This window comes from Cervus elaphus, chromosome 19 (genome assembly GCF_910594005.1).
Source record: "Cervus elaphus chromosome 19, mCerEla1.1, whole genome shotgun sequence".
NCBI classification, from domain to species: domain Eukaryota; kingdom Metazoa; phylum Chordata; class Mammalia; order Artiodactyla; family Cervidae; genus Cervus; species Cervus elaphus.
This window is the reverse complement of record NC_057833.1, coordinates 90680221-90697619: the sequence shown is the minus strand read 5'-3', so window position 1 is coordinate 90697619 and position 17399 is coordinate 90680221. Positions and strand designations below refer to the sequence as shown.

The 17399-nt window shown below is 36.8% G+C and overlaps 1 protein-coding gene across 2 annotated transcripts in view; it reads left to right on the top strand.

Annotated features, from left to right (window-relative positions):
* The window catches only part of XRN1 (5'-3' exoribonuclease 1), a 109941-nt gene extending 96029 nt beyond the window's left edge, over positions 1 to 13912 (top strand). Inside the window, exons 39-43 of one of the 2 annotated variants that reach the window (XM_043875091.1) lie at positions 1204 to 1317; positions 1411 to 1513; positions 8077 to 8115; positions 8469 to 8629; positions 9102 to 13912. In XM_043875091.1, the coding sequence (XP_043731026.1) occupies positions 1204 to 1317; positions 1411 to 1513; positions 8077 to 8115; positions 8469 to 8629; positions 9102 to 9401 (717 nt within the window). In that variant the 3' untranslated portion in view covers positions 9402 to 13912. The remainder of the gene's footprint in view (positions 1 to 1203; positions 1318 to 1410; positions 1514 to 8076; positions 8116 to 8468; positions 8630 to 9101) is intronic. The other variant, XM_043875093.1, reaches the window with a different exon arrangement.
* Positions 13913 to 17399: the final 3487 nt, after the last annotated feature.

The window sequence follows — 17399 nt, the reverse complement described above, 5'->3', positions numbered from 1 at the left end:
CCATCTTCTAGATTAATAGAAGAAGCTAGATTCTCATATCTGCTTCTTACTATCCATCTTTTGTAATATGTGGTTTTGGTTGAAATACATGAAGAAAATCTGACCTCACACGAATAGTTGGAAAAAAGGAAGAAAATTTTAATAGTCTTTTCATATCATTGTGGATATTTTTTGATAAACAACATTAAAACATGGTATTTTCTTTAAAGTTAGTGCAATTGTAGAATTTGAAATTATATTAATGAACGTTTGGTTCTCTCTATACTTATGAGAAAGTGAGAGTGAAAAGAACAAATAACATTTTTGTATTATTATAAAAATAGTTTGAAGCTCTGGAAAGGGTCTCAGGGACCTCTGAGGTCCCCATACCACACCTTGAGAACCACTACAGGAAATCTGTTTTATCCTTTTTACATCCAAATTTTTGACATATTCTTACCTAAAACAACCATTAATAATAATGGTAATAACACTGTGTTAGTATGATACGAACATAATATTAATAATGATAGTAATTAATAATGATTAGTAATACTACTACATAATTATGACTACTTTTTGAAAAAGCATTTTTCTAAAAGTCTTTTTTATAAAGGAAAAAAGTATACTGTAAAGAATTGTCATTCAAATGTAAATATAAAATCAGTCAGAACTTCTGAGTTTTTAAGATTTTGGCAGTTAATTCATGTTAGCAAAATGTCTGCTATTTAAAGGATGGTGGAAAGCAGGGGTCAGCAAATTTTTTCTATAAACAGCCAGACAGTAAATATTTCAGGCTTTGTGGGCCATATGGTCTCTGTCACAACTGCTTTCCTCTGCAGTTATAGTAGGTATAGGCAAACCATAAAACAGTAGACTTGGCTGTGCTCCAATAAAATCTTACATACAAAAACAAATAGGAAACCTAGTTTCCTGATTCTAGACGTAAAGAAGAAAGTTTAGCTGACTTTCATTTACACTAGGATTCCTGACCCTTCAGCTAGCTTAGAGATCATTTTAACTTTGTAAACACTGAAAGATAAGGGAACAGTTTTAAAGTTTTTGCATCATAACTGAAAACTTAAGCTATAGTCCTTCTTTGAATTCTTGAAATTGTTTTTTACAGAATGTTAGATGAAATTATTCTACTTGTTTAAGCTTTCTAGGAGGAGGTCAACTTCCTGGACAGATAACTTCATAAACATTCCTATTCTCTTTTTTTAGACAATGACAGTTTGCCAGGTAAAATTATCTAACGGCTTACTGGTACATGGGCCACAGTGCCATTCTGAAAATGAAGCCAAGGAAAAAGCTGCACTTTTTGCTATACAACAATTGGTGAGAACTGTCCATGAATTCTCTACTAAATCTTTAAGTAATCCCTCTAGATGTTTTTGCTGCATTGTTTTATAACTTTAAATACTTCCATAGGGCTCCTTAGGAGTGAATTTCCCTTTGCCTCCACGAATATTTCCAAGTTATCCTCCAGCCGTACCACCTGGAACCATTCCTCCAGTTTTTCCCCAACCTACTGGTAAGGTATCTTTCTTGTCTAAAAATTTACCATTTAATTATTGTTTTTAGAAAGTTCTTTTAAGAAGCATCACTTCAAGGAACCAAAAAATGATCTAAATGTCTCGGTAATGTAAGGAGTTGTAAGGGGTAAGCCTGGAACCAGAGCCTGCAGATTCATCTAGAAATTCAGGGAGTATTAAACTGGTTATCTCTTCTCTTTGCCCAGACTCCCTTAAACTGAATAATGAACTATTTTAAGTGTGAACCTATAAGGACAAAGAGATGAGAGAAGAAATATCAGCACATTAGAATTTGAAAAGAGTTTGTGATGAGAAAAGAAGAGAAATAGAAACCGATTATTTTTTTTTTTTAGCAACAGAGTAGGGTTATGCTCAACTGAAGAGTGTGTAAAAGAGGATACAAACCGACAGATGAGCAGATTGTCCTTCACAGTTCCCAAGAGATTCAGAACTTGAAAGTGTCAGAAGCTATCAGAGGCATGGCCTGAAAAGAGGGAATCAGTTCAACATGTGTAGCAAGAATGATGAAACTCCTCCCCAGAGCCTTCCCCCACACAATCAAGCAGTTAACATCTTCAGGCAAAAGCCTGGAGGTATGGTCTCCAGAAAGCTCCATACATACAGCAAGTACAGAATAGAAATGAGATAGTAGGCTGGAAACTGAGGCTACATGAAGTTCCTTTTCCCATCCTATTCCCAGGCTGTAACAAGCCTTAGCCCAGATAGGAAGTTAGAGGATGGTTTTTTGAGAAATTCATTGAATTCCAAGCGAAAGACCCACCAACTTTTGGAGGATGTCCCAACTAAAAGGCTGGCTAACTATTCAGTCATCCTAGAGAGAAGCTGAGGATCTCAAGTCATCTAGCCCTGAACCCTCCCAACACAGACACTGCTTCTAATCATAGTTTTAACGTCTTGCTCTTTAATATGAAGAAATAATAGACTGTGAGAAACCAGTGAACATTTTAGGAAAATCTCTATAAGAGCTTAAACAAAGATAAATGAAAGGGACCTGGAGATAGTGTTAGAAAGAAGAGAACTTCAGAGACAGCTTTGGTTAGCATTCTTATGAAACAGTATTGCAACCCCCCCAAAAAAAATTAAGAACAAGAATTCATGAATAAAAGAATAATTGGAGAACAAAAATTCTTGAGCAAAAATTTTAAAATTCAATAGGTAAAGCAAAGCCACAGAAATCTCAGGAAAAAGATCAACATAAAAGGAGGAAAATAAGAAGTAAGAGAGATTTAGAGGAATGGTCTGTAGATCCAATACCTATCTAATTGGAGTTCCAGAAAAAGAGATCAGAGATCATGGGAAGGAGGAAAGTTATCAAAGAAATAGTTTCTTCTGACCAAGGGACATGCATCTGTAAACTGAAAGAGCCACCAGATGCTTAGCACTAAATGAAAAGAGACACAGATTGCCTTGGGATTTAGAATACCAGCAATAAAGGGAAACAGTAAACAAAGCAAAAGCAGCACTCAGTTGTAGATGTGACCCGTATGGAAGTCAAGTCCAATGCTGTTAAAAGCAGTATTGCTTAGGAACCTGGAATGTTAGGTCCATGAATCAAGGCAAGTTGGAAGTGGTCACACAGGAGATGGCAACAATGAACTTCAACATTTTAGGAATCAGCAAACTAAAATGGACTGGAATGGGTGAATTTAACTCAGATGACCGTTATATCTACTACTGTGGGCAAGAATCCCTTAGAAGAAATGGAACAGCCATCATAGTCAACAATAGAGTCTGAAATGCAGTACTTAGATGCAGTCTCTAAAATGACAGAATGATCTCTGTTCATTTCCGAGGCAAACCATTCAGTTTCACCATAATTTAAGTCTAAGCCCTGACCAGTAATGCTGAAGAAGCTGAAGTTGAACGGTTCTATGAAAACCTACAAGACCTTTTAGAACTAACACCCAAAAAAGATGTCCTTTTCATTATAGGGACTGGAATGCAAAAGTAGGAAATCAAGAAATACCTGGAGTAACAGGCAAGTTTGGCCATGGAGTATAAAATGAAGCAGGGCAAAGGCTAGCAAAGTTTTGCCAAGAGAATGCACTGGTCGTAACAAACAGCACAAGAGAAGACTCTACACATGGACATCACCAGATGATCAACACCGAAATCAGATTGATTGTATTCTTAGCAGTCGAAGATGGAGAAGCTCTATATAGTCAGCAAAAACAAGACTGGGAGCTGACTGTGGCTCAGATCATGAACTCCTTACTGACAAATTCAGGCTTAAATTGAGGAAAGTAGGGAAAACCACTAGACCATTCAGGTATGACCTAAATCAAATCCCTTATGACTATACAGTGGAAGTGAGAAATAGATTTAAGGGATTAGATCTGACAGGCAGAGTGCGTGAAGAACTATAGACGGAGGTTCATGACATTGTACAAGAGGCAGTGATAAAGACCATCCCCAAGAAAAAGAAGTGCAAAAAGGCAAAGCGGTTGTCTGAGAAGGCCTTACAAACAGCTATGAGAAGAGAAGTGAAAGGCAAAGGAGAAAAGGAAAGATATACCCATCTGAATGCAGTTCCAAAGAATAACAAGGAGAGATAAGAAAGCCTTCCTCAGTGATCAATGCAAAGAAGTAGAGGAAAACAATAGAAGGGGAAAGACTAGAGATCTCTTCAAGAAAATTAGAGATGCCAAGGGAACTTTTCATGCAAAGATGAGCTCAATAAAGGACAGAAATGGTAGGGACCTAATAGAAGCAGGAGATATTAAGAAGAGGTGGCAAGAATACACAGAAAAACTATACAAAAAAGATCTTCACGACCCAGAAAGTGACGATGGTATGATCACTCACCTAGAGCCAGACATCCTGGAATGAGAAGCCAAGCGGGACATAGGAAGCATCACTACGAACAAAGCTAGTGGAGGTGATGGAATTCCAGTTGAGCTATTCCAGATCCTAAAAGATGATGCTGTGAAAGTGCTGCACTCAATATGCCAGCAAATTTGGAAACTCAGCAGTGGCCACAGGACTGGAAAAGGTCAGTTTTCATTCCAGTCCCAAAGAAAGGCAATGCCAAAGAATGCTCCAACTACCACACAGATGCATTCATTTCACATGCTAGCAAAGTAATGCTCAAAATTCTCCAAGCCAGACTTCAACAGTACATGAACCATGAACTTCCAGGTGTTCAAGCTGGTTTTAGAAAAGGCAGAGGAACCAGAGATCAAATTGCCAACATCCACTGGATCATTGAAAAAGAGTTACAGAAAAACATCTGTTTTATTGACTATGCCAAAGCCTTTGACTGTGTGGATCACAATAAACTGTGGAAAATTCTGAAAGAGATGGGCATACCAGACCACCTGATCTGCCTCCTGAGAAATCTGTGTGCAGGTCATGAAGCAAGTGTTAGAACTGGACATGGAATAACAGACTGGTTCCAAATCAAGAAAGGAGTAAGTCAAGGCTGTATATTGTCACCCTGCTTATTTAACTAATATGCAGAACATCATGAGAAACACTGGTCTGGATGAAGCACAAGCTGGAATTAAGATTGCTGGGAGATATATCAATAACCTCAGATACTCAGATGACACCACACTTTTTTTTTTTTCCTTCTTTGATATTGTCATATTTTATTGTTGTTGTGTTTTCTTTTTTTTTTTTTCCTTCATTTATTTTTATTAGTTAGAGGCTAATTACTTTACAATATTGTAGTGGTTTTTGCCATACATTGACATGAATCACTTATGGCAGAAAGTGAAGAAGAACTAAAGAGCCTCTTGATGAAAGTGAAAGAGGAGAGTGGAAAAACTTGGCTTAAAACTCAACATTCAGAAAACAAAGATCATGGCATCTGGTCCCATCACTTCATGGCAAATAGATGGGGAAACAGTGAGAGACTTTATTTTCTTGGGCTCCAAAATCACTGCACATGGTGACTGCAGCCATGAAATTAAAAGATGCTTGCTCCTCGGAAGAAAAGTTATAACCAACCTAGATAGCATATTAAAAAGCAGAGCCATTGCTTTGCCAGCAAAGGTCCATCTTTTCAAGGCTATGGTTTTTCCAGTAGTCATGTATGGATGTGAGAGTTGGACAATATAGAAAGCTGAGCACCGAAGAATTGATGCTTTTGAACTGTGGTGTTGGAGAAGACTCTTGAGAGTTACTTGGACTGCAAGGAAATCCAACCAGTTCATCCTAAAGGAAAATCAATGCTGAATATTCATTGGAAAGATTGATGCTGAAGCTGAAACTCCAATACCTTGGCTACCTGATGTGAAGAACTGACTCATTTGAAAAGACCCTGATGCTGGGAAAGATTGAAGGTGGGAGGAGAAGGGGACGACAGAGGATGAGATGGTTGGATGGCATCACTGACTCGATGGACATGAGTTTCAGTAAACTCCAGGAGTTGGTGATGGACAGGGAGGCCTGGCATCCTGCAGTCCATGGGGTGGCAAAGAGTCGGACACAACTGAGCGACTGAACTGAATAAAGAGGGTCAGAGATGAAGGAAAAATACAAATAAAAGATCAAAAATCAAAATGTTATTGTATCATTGAGCATAGACTAGAAGCTAGAAAGCAGTTGAACATTGATGACCTCAAAATGCTGAGACAGAATTAGTTTCATCTTAGATTTCTCTCTAAAGCCAAAGTGTGAATCTAGTGCAAGGGTAGAATGAAGACATTTCAGACAAGCAGATTTACTTATTATGCACTGTTCTTTAGAAGTTACTGAATTCTGTGCTCCAAAAAGCAAAGCAATAGTTTTTTTTGTTTGTTTGTTTGTTTGTTTGTTTTAAAGAAAACCATGAAACTAAGGACTTGCCTGATAGGTCAGTTGGTAAAGAAACTGCATGTAATGCAGGAGACCCCGGTTCAATTCCTGGGTCGGGAAGATCTCCTGGAGAAGGGAAAGGCTACCCACTCCAGTATTCTGGCCTGGAGAATTGTCCATGGGGTTGCAAAGAGTCAGACACAACTGAGCGACTTTCACACACACACATGAAACTAAACTACACAATACCTAATATACTTACGCAATAAATGGAAATTCCATAATGCTAGCTGCTCAGCAGGTGTAGAAAGTAACTGGTCTCAATTGAAAGGGCAGGGGAAGGTCTTGGCAGGTGAGATAATGATCTGATAGATGGGCAGCATTTGGAAAAAAATGTGAAGGATAGGTGTATAAAAGACTAAAGTGCTTGTAAAAGGTAATTACTCTTAAAAGAGTTTTTTAAGTTTTACAAGGAAAAAAAAATAATCAGAGTACCCTACTTGACTTGGAAGTGATAATATGTGTATAGTGACATACCACAAACTCTACATTTTTTAAATGAATATTATAATATATTGGGAGGACAGGGAAAGTAGTGAAGGGTGGTATAAAAGAACTGAATTTTGATCTAGCATAGTAGTTTTAGTCTAAAAATGCCTAAAGTTGAAAAATCAGCTAGTAGTATAAGCAAATTATTGAACAGTGTGCAAATAAATAGCTAAAACAGTTAAACCTGGAATGGACCAGAGGACTGCTATATTTTGTTGAAAACCCTTTTTATTACAGTCCGTATGTGTATAATTATTTTTACTTTGATTTGTTTAAAAAATGTAATTTTTCTAAGCCCATAACTTACTAAGTAGCAGTACTAGCATTCAAAAGCAAAACTATCTGGTAACGAAACCCACAATTTTGTTACTATACTACACTGGCATTCCTTTGCCTGTATGAACAATGGTTACTCATAGAATTTTTGTGACACAATAAATCTGATGTTTTCATATAACTCAAGGTAGTAAGTCCACTATAACTTAGAAAATCTATTTTGACTGCTTTTTCACTTTCAAAGATGAATCCAGGGGATTTCCCTGGCAGTCCATTGGTTAACACTTCACCTTCCAATGCAGGTTCAATACCTGGTTGGGGAGCTAGGATCTCATATGCCTGATGGCCCAAAAAATCAAAAACATAAAACAGAAGCAATATTGTAATGAATTCAGTAAAAATTTTAAAAATTACCCACATCAAAAAAATCCAGAAACTATATATAAATTAGCTTTAAGTAATTAGTACATATATGTAAAGGTATACTCACAAGCTTCTCTCAAACGTAGCTGAGTTTTAGTGAAGCTATTTAGTCTTAAATTCCATCTGCTTTTTTCTCTCTCTAAAAAGCAGCTTTGAGCACAGTGCAGACCTTCTTTGGTGGCAGTGTGCGAGTCCTGGTTGTTACTGTTCAATGCAGGAGTTCCCAAATACTGCGCTGGCGCTGACTGTGTAAGGGTCACTTGTGGAGCTTATTAACAATGCAGATTCCTGGGCCCTCAGAGTCTGATTAGCAGGTCTGGAGCTTTGCCCAGGAATCTGTATTTAACAAGCTTCCGTGTGATTCAGATAGACAAATCAGTTTTGGGAACCACTGATTCAGTGCACTTTCAGCAGGAAACAAGCAGTGAAATTTTTTTTTTTTTTTTTTAATTCTTGAATTACAGATGTTAGAATAGGGAAAAGAAAGATTGTGTGTATCATATGAAAGTGATCAAATTTCAAGACTTGAGCTTTTCTGGTTTTTTTTTTGTAGGCTGGGATCACTATGGAAGCAACTTAGCATTGGGGGCAGGTGAGATCCTTAAGATTTCTCTCTTTCTGCCCTGGCTTTTCTCCCTCAAGGGACAGATTTATGACCCTATTATTTTTTTTAAAATAGTATTACAAATATTCCCAAGGCTTGTATCAGTATAAGGTACTATTGGCCTTCATAGGCCAGACAGCATAATGATAAGCTGAATGTAGGTGGTTCACAGTCCTTAAGAGGACTTTGAATGTTGTAAGCAAGGTTAAACAGAACTTAAGTGTATATTCACTTTGCCAAAGTGAAATAAGCTAAAAGGAAAAGTAGCAAAGGGAGGTCTTAAATTTCAGGGCTTTAATGATGCCATTTTACTAAAATAGCTTTTCCATGATTTTTAATAGCTAATATCATGCCTTCATCATCTCATCTCTTTGGCTCAGTGCCATGGGGACCACCAATGCCAGTTCCTGGGAAGCCCTTCCATCATACACCGTATGCTGGGACCATGCCCATGGCTGGGGGAATGCCAGCTGGTGTGCACAATCAGTTCATACCTCTACAGGTGAGACCTAGAAGAGAATTGCTATATTTTTAAGAGAATATTTTACTGTTCAAAAGCTATTGATAAAATTTTATTTATTGAGTGATATCATACTCAGTGCCAAGTAGAGGCCTGATCAGTACTGGAGTCGGTGCTGAGAATATGTTTTGACCACTAGTGAACCGTCTAACCTAGTTCCTGCTGTCTGAGTCTGTGTTCTAATAAATAATTGTAGCAAGTAATAATATCCTTTTCTAAAACAGTGATTTAAAATCAGGAATATAAATTTTCTTTATACTGAAATTATGGATAAATTTAAGCTATCTTATTCATAACTAAATTCCTTGAATTTCTAAAGTCTGGTTTGGAGATTAGAAGTGAAAGTCACAAGTCAGCAGTGCTTGACAAGTATTAGCAGCATGATTTATGGTATTTTCTGACACTAGTTTTTTTTGCCTACATTGTTAATTAATCATTCTTTTATTCCTCAAAGGTAACTAAAAAAAGAGTTGCAAACAAAAAGAACTTTGAGAATAAGGAAGCCCAGAGTTATCAAGTCACCCCGCTTCACACTAGCCAGTCAGCATCTTCTGATGTCACCAAAGGAATTCCACAGGAGACTTCATCAGCTTCCTTACCATCCTCTCAGATCCCTCAACCTGCATCTTCTTTCCAAGTTGCAGCTGCCTCCCCAGGCCATAGTATGCCTCACCAGAAGTCGGCACCAAGCTCTTCAAGAAGAAAATCAAGAAAACTGGCTGTCAATTTTGGCGTTTCTAAACCTTCTGAATAAATTTGGTACTTGGAATTAAATTTCTTTCCTTTCCTCCCACCTTTTTATAAATCCATATCTGTGTCTCACGAGAAATTGCAATGTACTATTTTAAAACAATACATTACAATTAAATTTTTTAATTTTCTAGTTGTCAGGCACTTTCATGCTATTTAAAAAAGACTGTAAATCAAATTGTGCATCTTAAGTATGTGCAATTTGTTTTACATCAATTATACCTCAATAAAGGTGTAAAAAAAAAAAAACTAAAACCTTGTGTTAAAATACTATCAGTGGACTGAGCATTCACATGTACCACTCTAACCATTGGCCTTGCATTAAAAGCATCTTGAACTATGAATTAGACATGGTACTGCAATAATAATAAACATTTTTTTTACACTATCATTGAGGGATAATTAAGTGGAGCATGAAAATTGGGCCTCAAGTATAATTTACTGAATGTAGATTTTATTTCTCTTTTTAATGATGTAATAGAATTGTCAGGAGAGTGGCGCTTATTTATAGGTATTTTAACTTATGTTCTGTTTTCTCTGAGGGTCCTTTAGACCTGTTGTGACGTGATCACGTTGTGGTTGGTGCTGCCAGTTTTGCTTTATTCTCCGTTTTGTACCAAAGCAATTTCAGAATTTTGATCAGAATATTTCATTTAACTGCTTAGAACTATACATAGCGATCTAGATTTGAGGAAATAATTACAATTTTTTAGATTATTCAAGAACCAGCATTAGTTAACCTCTAATAAAAAATTAAGTTTCAAAATCTACAGGGTATCATGATTACAAATTAATCTTCTGATAGAAGTACAAAATATTAATCATGTCATTAATTAAAGTGTTTTATCCTTTTGTTTAGCTTTTTACTTGCTCACTTAAGCATACATGACAGCTCCGTTGTGGGTCCATGTGTAGTGTTTCCTGGGACAATGAAATTCTAAATTTTTATGCATTATTCTGAATAATATGCATTATTTACATGACAAATGCCCGTCCTCATTCTCTTTCGATACTTTTAGCTTTATGCTGGACTGTGCAGTGACTCTGGCATTTTGTCTGTACATGTCATATGTGGGTGTGTGTTATTCAGTCTGTGGCTGTTGAAATTATATCAGAATTTATGAAAATTTCTCAGCGGTACCAGGGCCTGGATTTATATACATACATATATATATATATATTTATGCTTTAGTTTTTGTGATATGCTTATATTTTTAAGGAAGTAAGTTATCATACTTTTTAAAAAGTATTTTAAAAGTAGGAACCACAATCTTTGTATGGAGCTGCTTATTATTATATCTAGTTTCATTTGGCTAATTGAAAACTCTGCCATGAGTCTTAGTCTATTTGTTTTTTAAAATGCTAGTATTGAGTTAAATGGGTTTCTTTCTCTAACTGCTAAATGTTAGAATTTCTCTAAGTGTTAATAGGATATTTGTATATTAGTAGTGCCTTTAGTATGAGATAAGTGTTCATTTGTCATTTATGATAGTCATGTGAGTTTCTGTGATTTTGTTTTCTATTAATTTTCCTAGATTTAGATGTTCATTGGTTCCCAACATTTTGTTTTTGGGAATACATGTTTCTCTGTAGGAGGATCTGAAGTAATGAGGCTCAAGTAATTCTCAGAGTTTGTCCTTTTTGCCTCACAAAGTTGTTGTTTTTTTTAAGGAAATGTCTTTTATGGAAATACAAAAAAGTTGAATTGTGACAATAAGATTATGTTAACCTCTACTGCTTTAAAGTGTATGATATTTTCCATCTTATGTAACTGTACAAACTCCAGCATTGAAGAATTGCCTCACTCATCATTCCTCTGTGACCACCCTATACAAACAGTGTACAGCCCACATCTTTATTAAAGCACCGAAGGAGCACATGCCATCTTCCAAAAACTTCAAGAGAAAGTTTGATAAGCATAGCACCACTGAACCCACATAAGGAGGTTTTCTCAGTAGTCAAACAAAGCAAACTGACAATTCTAGATGGATAGGCAATAAAAGTGTTTTCTTTTCATTCTTCTCCTAAAGCAACTCAAGACTAAAGAGAGATTAAAATGGGAGAGAAGTCCATAATGACTAGATGGTGTCATGCATTCATCTATATTTTCTTCCCTTGTACACCTATTCCAGAGGTGGGCCTGAGAGCAATAGATGCGCCCTCTCTGGAGAGGATGTAAGAAGCAGAGACTGTTTGTATCTCATGACAGTCTTGAGGAGTCTAGATCCACTGAAAGATTTGGGAAACTTAACAATTTTCCCTTTGTGGATGGCACAGACTCAGACTACCCCAAAATTTAGAAATATGCTTATTCAACTGTTGAATCTGTTGTGGACTTTGTGTGGAAACCCTGGACTGTGTAAGGCACAGAAGGGCAGGTTCCCCAAAATGCTTCATGTTTCCACATCACAAGAGCAGTTAAATCTATTTAAACTTTCCTCTCCTTACTAAAACATTATTTCTAGATAACCTTGTTCAATAAAGTTTTCTCTCTTTTCTTTTTTTTTTTTTTTTTTTTTTGAGCAGATTAAGTGAATTGTGAAGTTTGGTCCTTTCAGTCCTTTTCACCATTTCCAATACATTACCTGAGTCTTATAATTTTACAGATAGACTTTATTAATTGATTTAAACATCATGCAGGCTCATTTGTAAACGTCTGAGACTCAGTTGCCTGAAAAATTAATTTCACCTGTATATGTACTTTGGTTTCAATTTAAGACTTTCCTTGCTGTTCAGAGGGATAAGTAGTTCTTTTAGAACTGAAAAACAAAAGTTTGATCTTTTTTTTCCTATTGGTGGGAGAGATGAAGAACTCTTGGTGCAGGTTTTGTTGTTTATTTCCTTTTTCATGATCAGGTACTTGCTTTGGTTTTAAACTGATATTTTTCAAACTAATCTGGATTTGGGAGGAGGGACAGATAGGGAGGCAGTTGGAAGGAGACCAGTTAAATAAGACCTGTCCCTCATTGCATTTTCAGACTATACTCTTCCTAGCTCAAGGACATAGATGAATTGCAGTGATGTGTTTACTCACTTTCAAATCATCTGTTCTGTTTGTATTAGTAAATCATACATTATCATAGTGATTGTCTAGTTTAAGATAGCTAGAATTGTCTCCCTCTCCAGTAAAGTTCATTCTAATATACTTCATCTCATTGTCCAGAGCCTCTTTTTTTAAAGCCACTATGTACAATTTCCCAGCTTTTTGAGCTTGCTATATTTGTTAGTACCATCTTGCTTCCAAATTGTGTTTTTACTGGGGAGGGGAATTCATTTATTGGAGAGAAATAACAGACATTCTCTACCTCTGAAAAAAAAAATCAATCACAGAAGTCCCCTTATCATTTTTCTAGAGAGTGACAGAACTTAAACTGACAGTGTTCTTTCTGTACACCTTATAAGCTTTGTCAGTGAAGCAGTCTTTTTTGCAGGAGCTTCCTTTCCTAGTTGGGATAATGCTTAAAAATTCTAGAAATGAATATGTTTCAGACAGAGCTGGCTCATATTTCCCTCAGATTGTTCCATCTTCCGCCAGGGAGCAGTAAGAGACCATGACGATCAGAACGAGGACAGGTTGGAGTTTCACTGATATCTCCAACACCACTGATGCGTCTTTTAGAGAGAGGAAAACACAGACAGTAGTCTTCATAGTTAAGAATATCAGAAATCCATAGCTGCTTTTGTGTTTCTTTGTGTGTTTCAGTGAACCAACAATAATGCCTTGCTCAATCAATGCATTCAGCCATCTCAAGTGCAATTCGTGATGGAGACTCTGGTTTCCAGTAGATAAAGTTTTACATATTTAAACCTATAAAAATTAATTTTTTTTCCAACAATACACCTATTGCTGTTATTTCAGCAGTTGATGTACTAGTAAATTGCCCAGGCCAAATAATTAAATGCCTGTAGATGTTTTAGTAATTGGAGCCAAATCTTCATACTGTTTTCTCATGAAGTAATAGGAGTGAATTTTTTGTTTGTTTTGGAACTTAGGGGCTCTTTTGGCCTTAAGTCTTATATTTTCTTTTGCCTGCATCCAATTGCTTCTTTGAGTGTTTGCATCTATTTTGATATATGAGTAATAGTGTACTGTATCATCAACAAGTTCAACATTTTTTTCATTTAAACAATGTAAGTAAGTATAATTCATACATATAGATCTTAATTCTTTTTTTTTCCTCACATAAGTATTTTATAAGTAACTGGAATTTTTCATTAGATCTTATACAGAGCAGTATTTTATTAAAAATTCAAAAGGGAAGACTTTTATGTGCTCATTTTGTAGCTTTTCTTTTTTAAATATCTATACATCGTCTGCAATTAAAGTGTTTTCAACTTGCATTGGAATGGACTCCAAATGTATTTTTGTGTTAAACTGTACATTTGTAGATTTTTGGCATGAAGTTAGCCTCAAAATGTTGTGTAAAAGGATTCTAAAATATGAGTCACTGAAAGAGTTTAAACATCTATACATGTTAAATGCTATATGGATTTTAATTAAACATTTGAGAATGATTTCATAAGCTTTTGTTCTTGTATGTTTGCAGTGATATTAAAAATAGATTACAGGATTCACTTAAACCTCATATCCTTTTATATTGGTATTTTGAATCTGTGTCAATTAGCATGAACTTGACAGCATGATTGGTGGAGAAAGTCTGAACTGTAGATTCTGATGGCCACAGTTCAGATCCTGGCTCTGCCTCTAATTGTAAACGTGTCATTATATTAGGATTGGCAAGTTATGTGATGCTTATGCCTCAGTTTCTTCATGTCCTAAAGGAAGGAAACAACACCCCTTGTATGGGTAATATGTTTAAAGCACTGGGTACTTAGTGCCACTTTTTAAATTGAAAATCAATAAACAAATCAAAATCCTCTCACGTTAGCTTAAGAAAAGGACATTTGTTTTCAGAATTCAGGACTGTCTCAGAGAATCCAACCCAGGAAGTACAACGGGGCTTCTTAGGAACTGAACCTTAACTGAGGTGTTACTTTCCAGTTCACACTCTTACTCTCCATGGGGCCATGGGCTCTGAGGTGTGACCCTCTGTAGGTCAGGTCTTTGTTCCAGCATCTGTAGTTGGGGATGGGGGCAGGTCACCTTGAGGGGCTACCGCTCCTAGACTGTGGGTTGTTGAGGAAACCTAGACCTCTCAAAGGCAGGCTGTTAAGAAACAACCACATTCTGAGCTGGCAATCAGTCCTTATAGTTTATGCATAAAAGGAGCTCTGTAAAACAGCTTTGCCCTAATGGTAATTGGAGCCTACTCTCTGATGTGCCTGCAAACAGCCTTCATACAAGGGTAATCCCAGTCAAACTCCTTCAGCTTAGGAAATGGTTGCCTTTAGAATCCTGAGGTGCTTTATGCAGTCATGTATTCCTACAGTTGTAAGAGTCTTAGCCATGTTTAACTGACTTCCTAAATATAGGAACAATAAATAAATATACCTACTAATTATTAAATCCTTATTAGGGATTTAATATCACAGGCCAATATACTACCTTGTTTGTGAAGATTGTCTCCTTTGATTCTCAGGACCTTACATGTAGGCAGGTTTCGCCTATGCAGTAGTCTGATTCCAAATCCTATGGTCTTTACTTTGCTTTACTCTAAAGCTTAGGCTTTCTCGTCTAGTTTCTATACCAATTCTCTCTAGTTTTATTTTAAACATTATTTCATTCATTTCATTTGCTATTTAGTGGTATCTTTTAAGGGTTTAGCTCAGGCATAGAGTTATGAATAAGACCTAGACCTAGTCTTGATCATTTATGAAGTCTAGCAGAGAAGGGAAAATGAAACCACCAAGTGTAATACCAGTATAACAAGTACATATAAGAAAGGGATGTCTCACAGACTGGGAAGATATCAGGGTCTCTTCTGGAGGACTGAAACTTAAAGGAGCCAAGCAAGGGAAGGAAATTGATCAGAGCTGAATTATATATAGTGCAGATTAAGAGGGATCAGAGGAAAAATGGAGGTGAAGGTAGGCATAAGACCATACCACTGCAGATCATGCTAAAATGTCTTGAGTTTCGGACCAAAAGCTTAGTCCAAGCTTTTTTGTTTGGATGTAACAAAATCCCATTTAAAGTAACTCAAGAAAAAAAATAAAGAGGGAATAGAATGTATTATATGAACGCAGAAAATCTAGAACCAAAAAGCAGAAACATGGCTGAGCTTCACAGGGGCCTGGACCAAGAATAGAAAGCTATCAGAAGATACCTCCATTCTCTAGTCTCACCTCTGCCTTTCTGTTTAACACTCAAGGCTTCCATATTCCCTTTGGACATTGCTTCAGTTCCAGCAACCAGCATAAGACTAGCATCTCTCCATCTCAACTCCAAATGAGCTAAGTTTGGGTCAGATGTCCATCACCATGTAAGCAAGTAAGATCAACTGACACAAATGTGGCTGCCGCAGCCCATTCCTAAAGAGCTATGTTCTTTGAAGCAAAAAAGGTAAGGATGTGACATATTCCTAAATGCTATTCTCATAACAGCCATCATATGATTTTAAGAATGGGTTGTTTTCTTTCAAGATGAAAACGTGTCACTGCAGAGAACAGATTAGAGAGAGTGGAAATGATAGACAAACAGAAAGCCGTTTCAGTCATTCAGGAAGAATGATGCAACCTCACTAACTCTTAGAAACTCCCTATATTGTGTAGCATGTTGGACAGCAAAGAGAACCAGAAATGTAGAATCAGAGTTTCCAGCATCACCTTCTCAGGCTGACCCATTAATGTTTTACCAGAGATTCTCTCTGCAGTTCATGGCATATTGGATCTAGAAACAACACAAAAGCTCCAAGTCTTCCTGAGAATTACTTTCTCCCACATCCTATCATTCATTATGCCTCTATGAATATAGCACTGAAGGTTTGTGCTCCAGGCTTAGTGATAATAACAGTTACTATGTACAGGCTATCCACGAGGTACCATTCACTTTATATAACACTTTCAATCTTCAAAACATAGTAACATAAAAATAGCATTAATTCATTTCACACATAAGGAAAGTAAGATAAAAGGCTGACTTGCCCAAAGATACAATATGTTCCTGAGCTGAAATTCAGAAGAGATCTGTTGAATGCCCAAATCCATGTTCTAGTCTACTTCTTCCTTTTAAATTAATTTTTAACCATTTAAATATTACATGGCTAAGTTGCCTACAAATTTTGAAAGCAAATAAGAGTAAAATCTTTTGACTACTTTCTAGAGGTAAAGGTATGTATCCTTTTTTGATGCCACACACACGATCTGCACATGTAAACGGTGTCATGTTTTAGGCATCATTCGGAAACTTGTCTGTTTCCTTCAACAAGTATCTCTGAATCTTGGCATGCTCTGCCACTATGATGTTCCCCTTCCTAGGTCCACAGGCTTCTGTGAACACCAGGTAGAACAGCTAAAGATAGCTGATCACCACTCACAGTGCTAGACACTTGAAAGGATTTTTTTTTTCTCTTTTCCAATGTTTCGCTATGAAACTTTTCTAATAGATAGCAAAGTTTAAAATATTATACAGTAAACATCTACATACCCAATACCTGTATGTGCTCGGTCATGTACGACTCTTTGTGACCCCATGGACTGTAGTCTGCCAAGCTCCTCTGTCCATAGGGTTTCCCCAGCACAGATACTGAAGTAGGCTATCATTTCCTCCTCCAGGGGATCTTCCCGACCCAAGGATCAAACCCGAGTCTCCTGTGTCCTTTGCATTGCAGGCAGATTCTTTACCTCTGAGCTACCAGGGGATCATAACCAATACCTAGATAATACCATTAACATATTACTATGCTTGCTTTATTAGAGACCCATCCATCCACATTAGCAGAGCTCCCTCAAGCACCTCATTGAGCAATTAGCTCTGCTCAGGTTGTCAAATGACTGATATGACACCTAACTGGATGAGTGGGGCACAGGGGTCAAACTACCTGTGGAACCCAAAGAGTTTGTTAGATGTCAGCAGAGTTCTCTATCCTGGAATGGAGGTCCT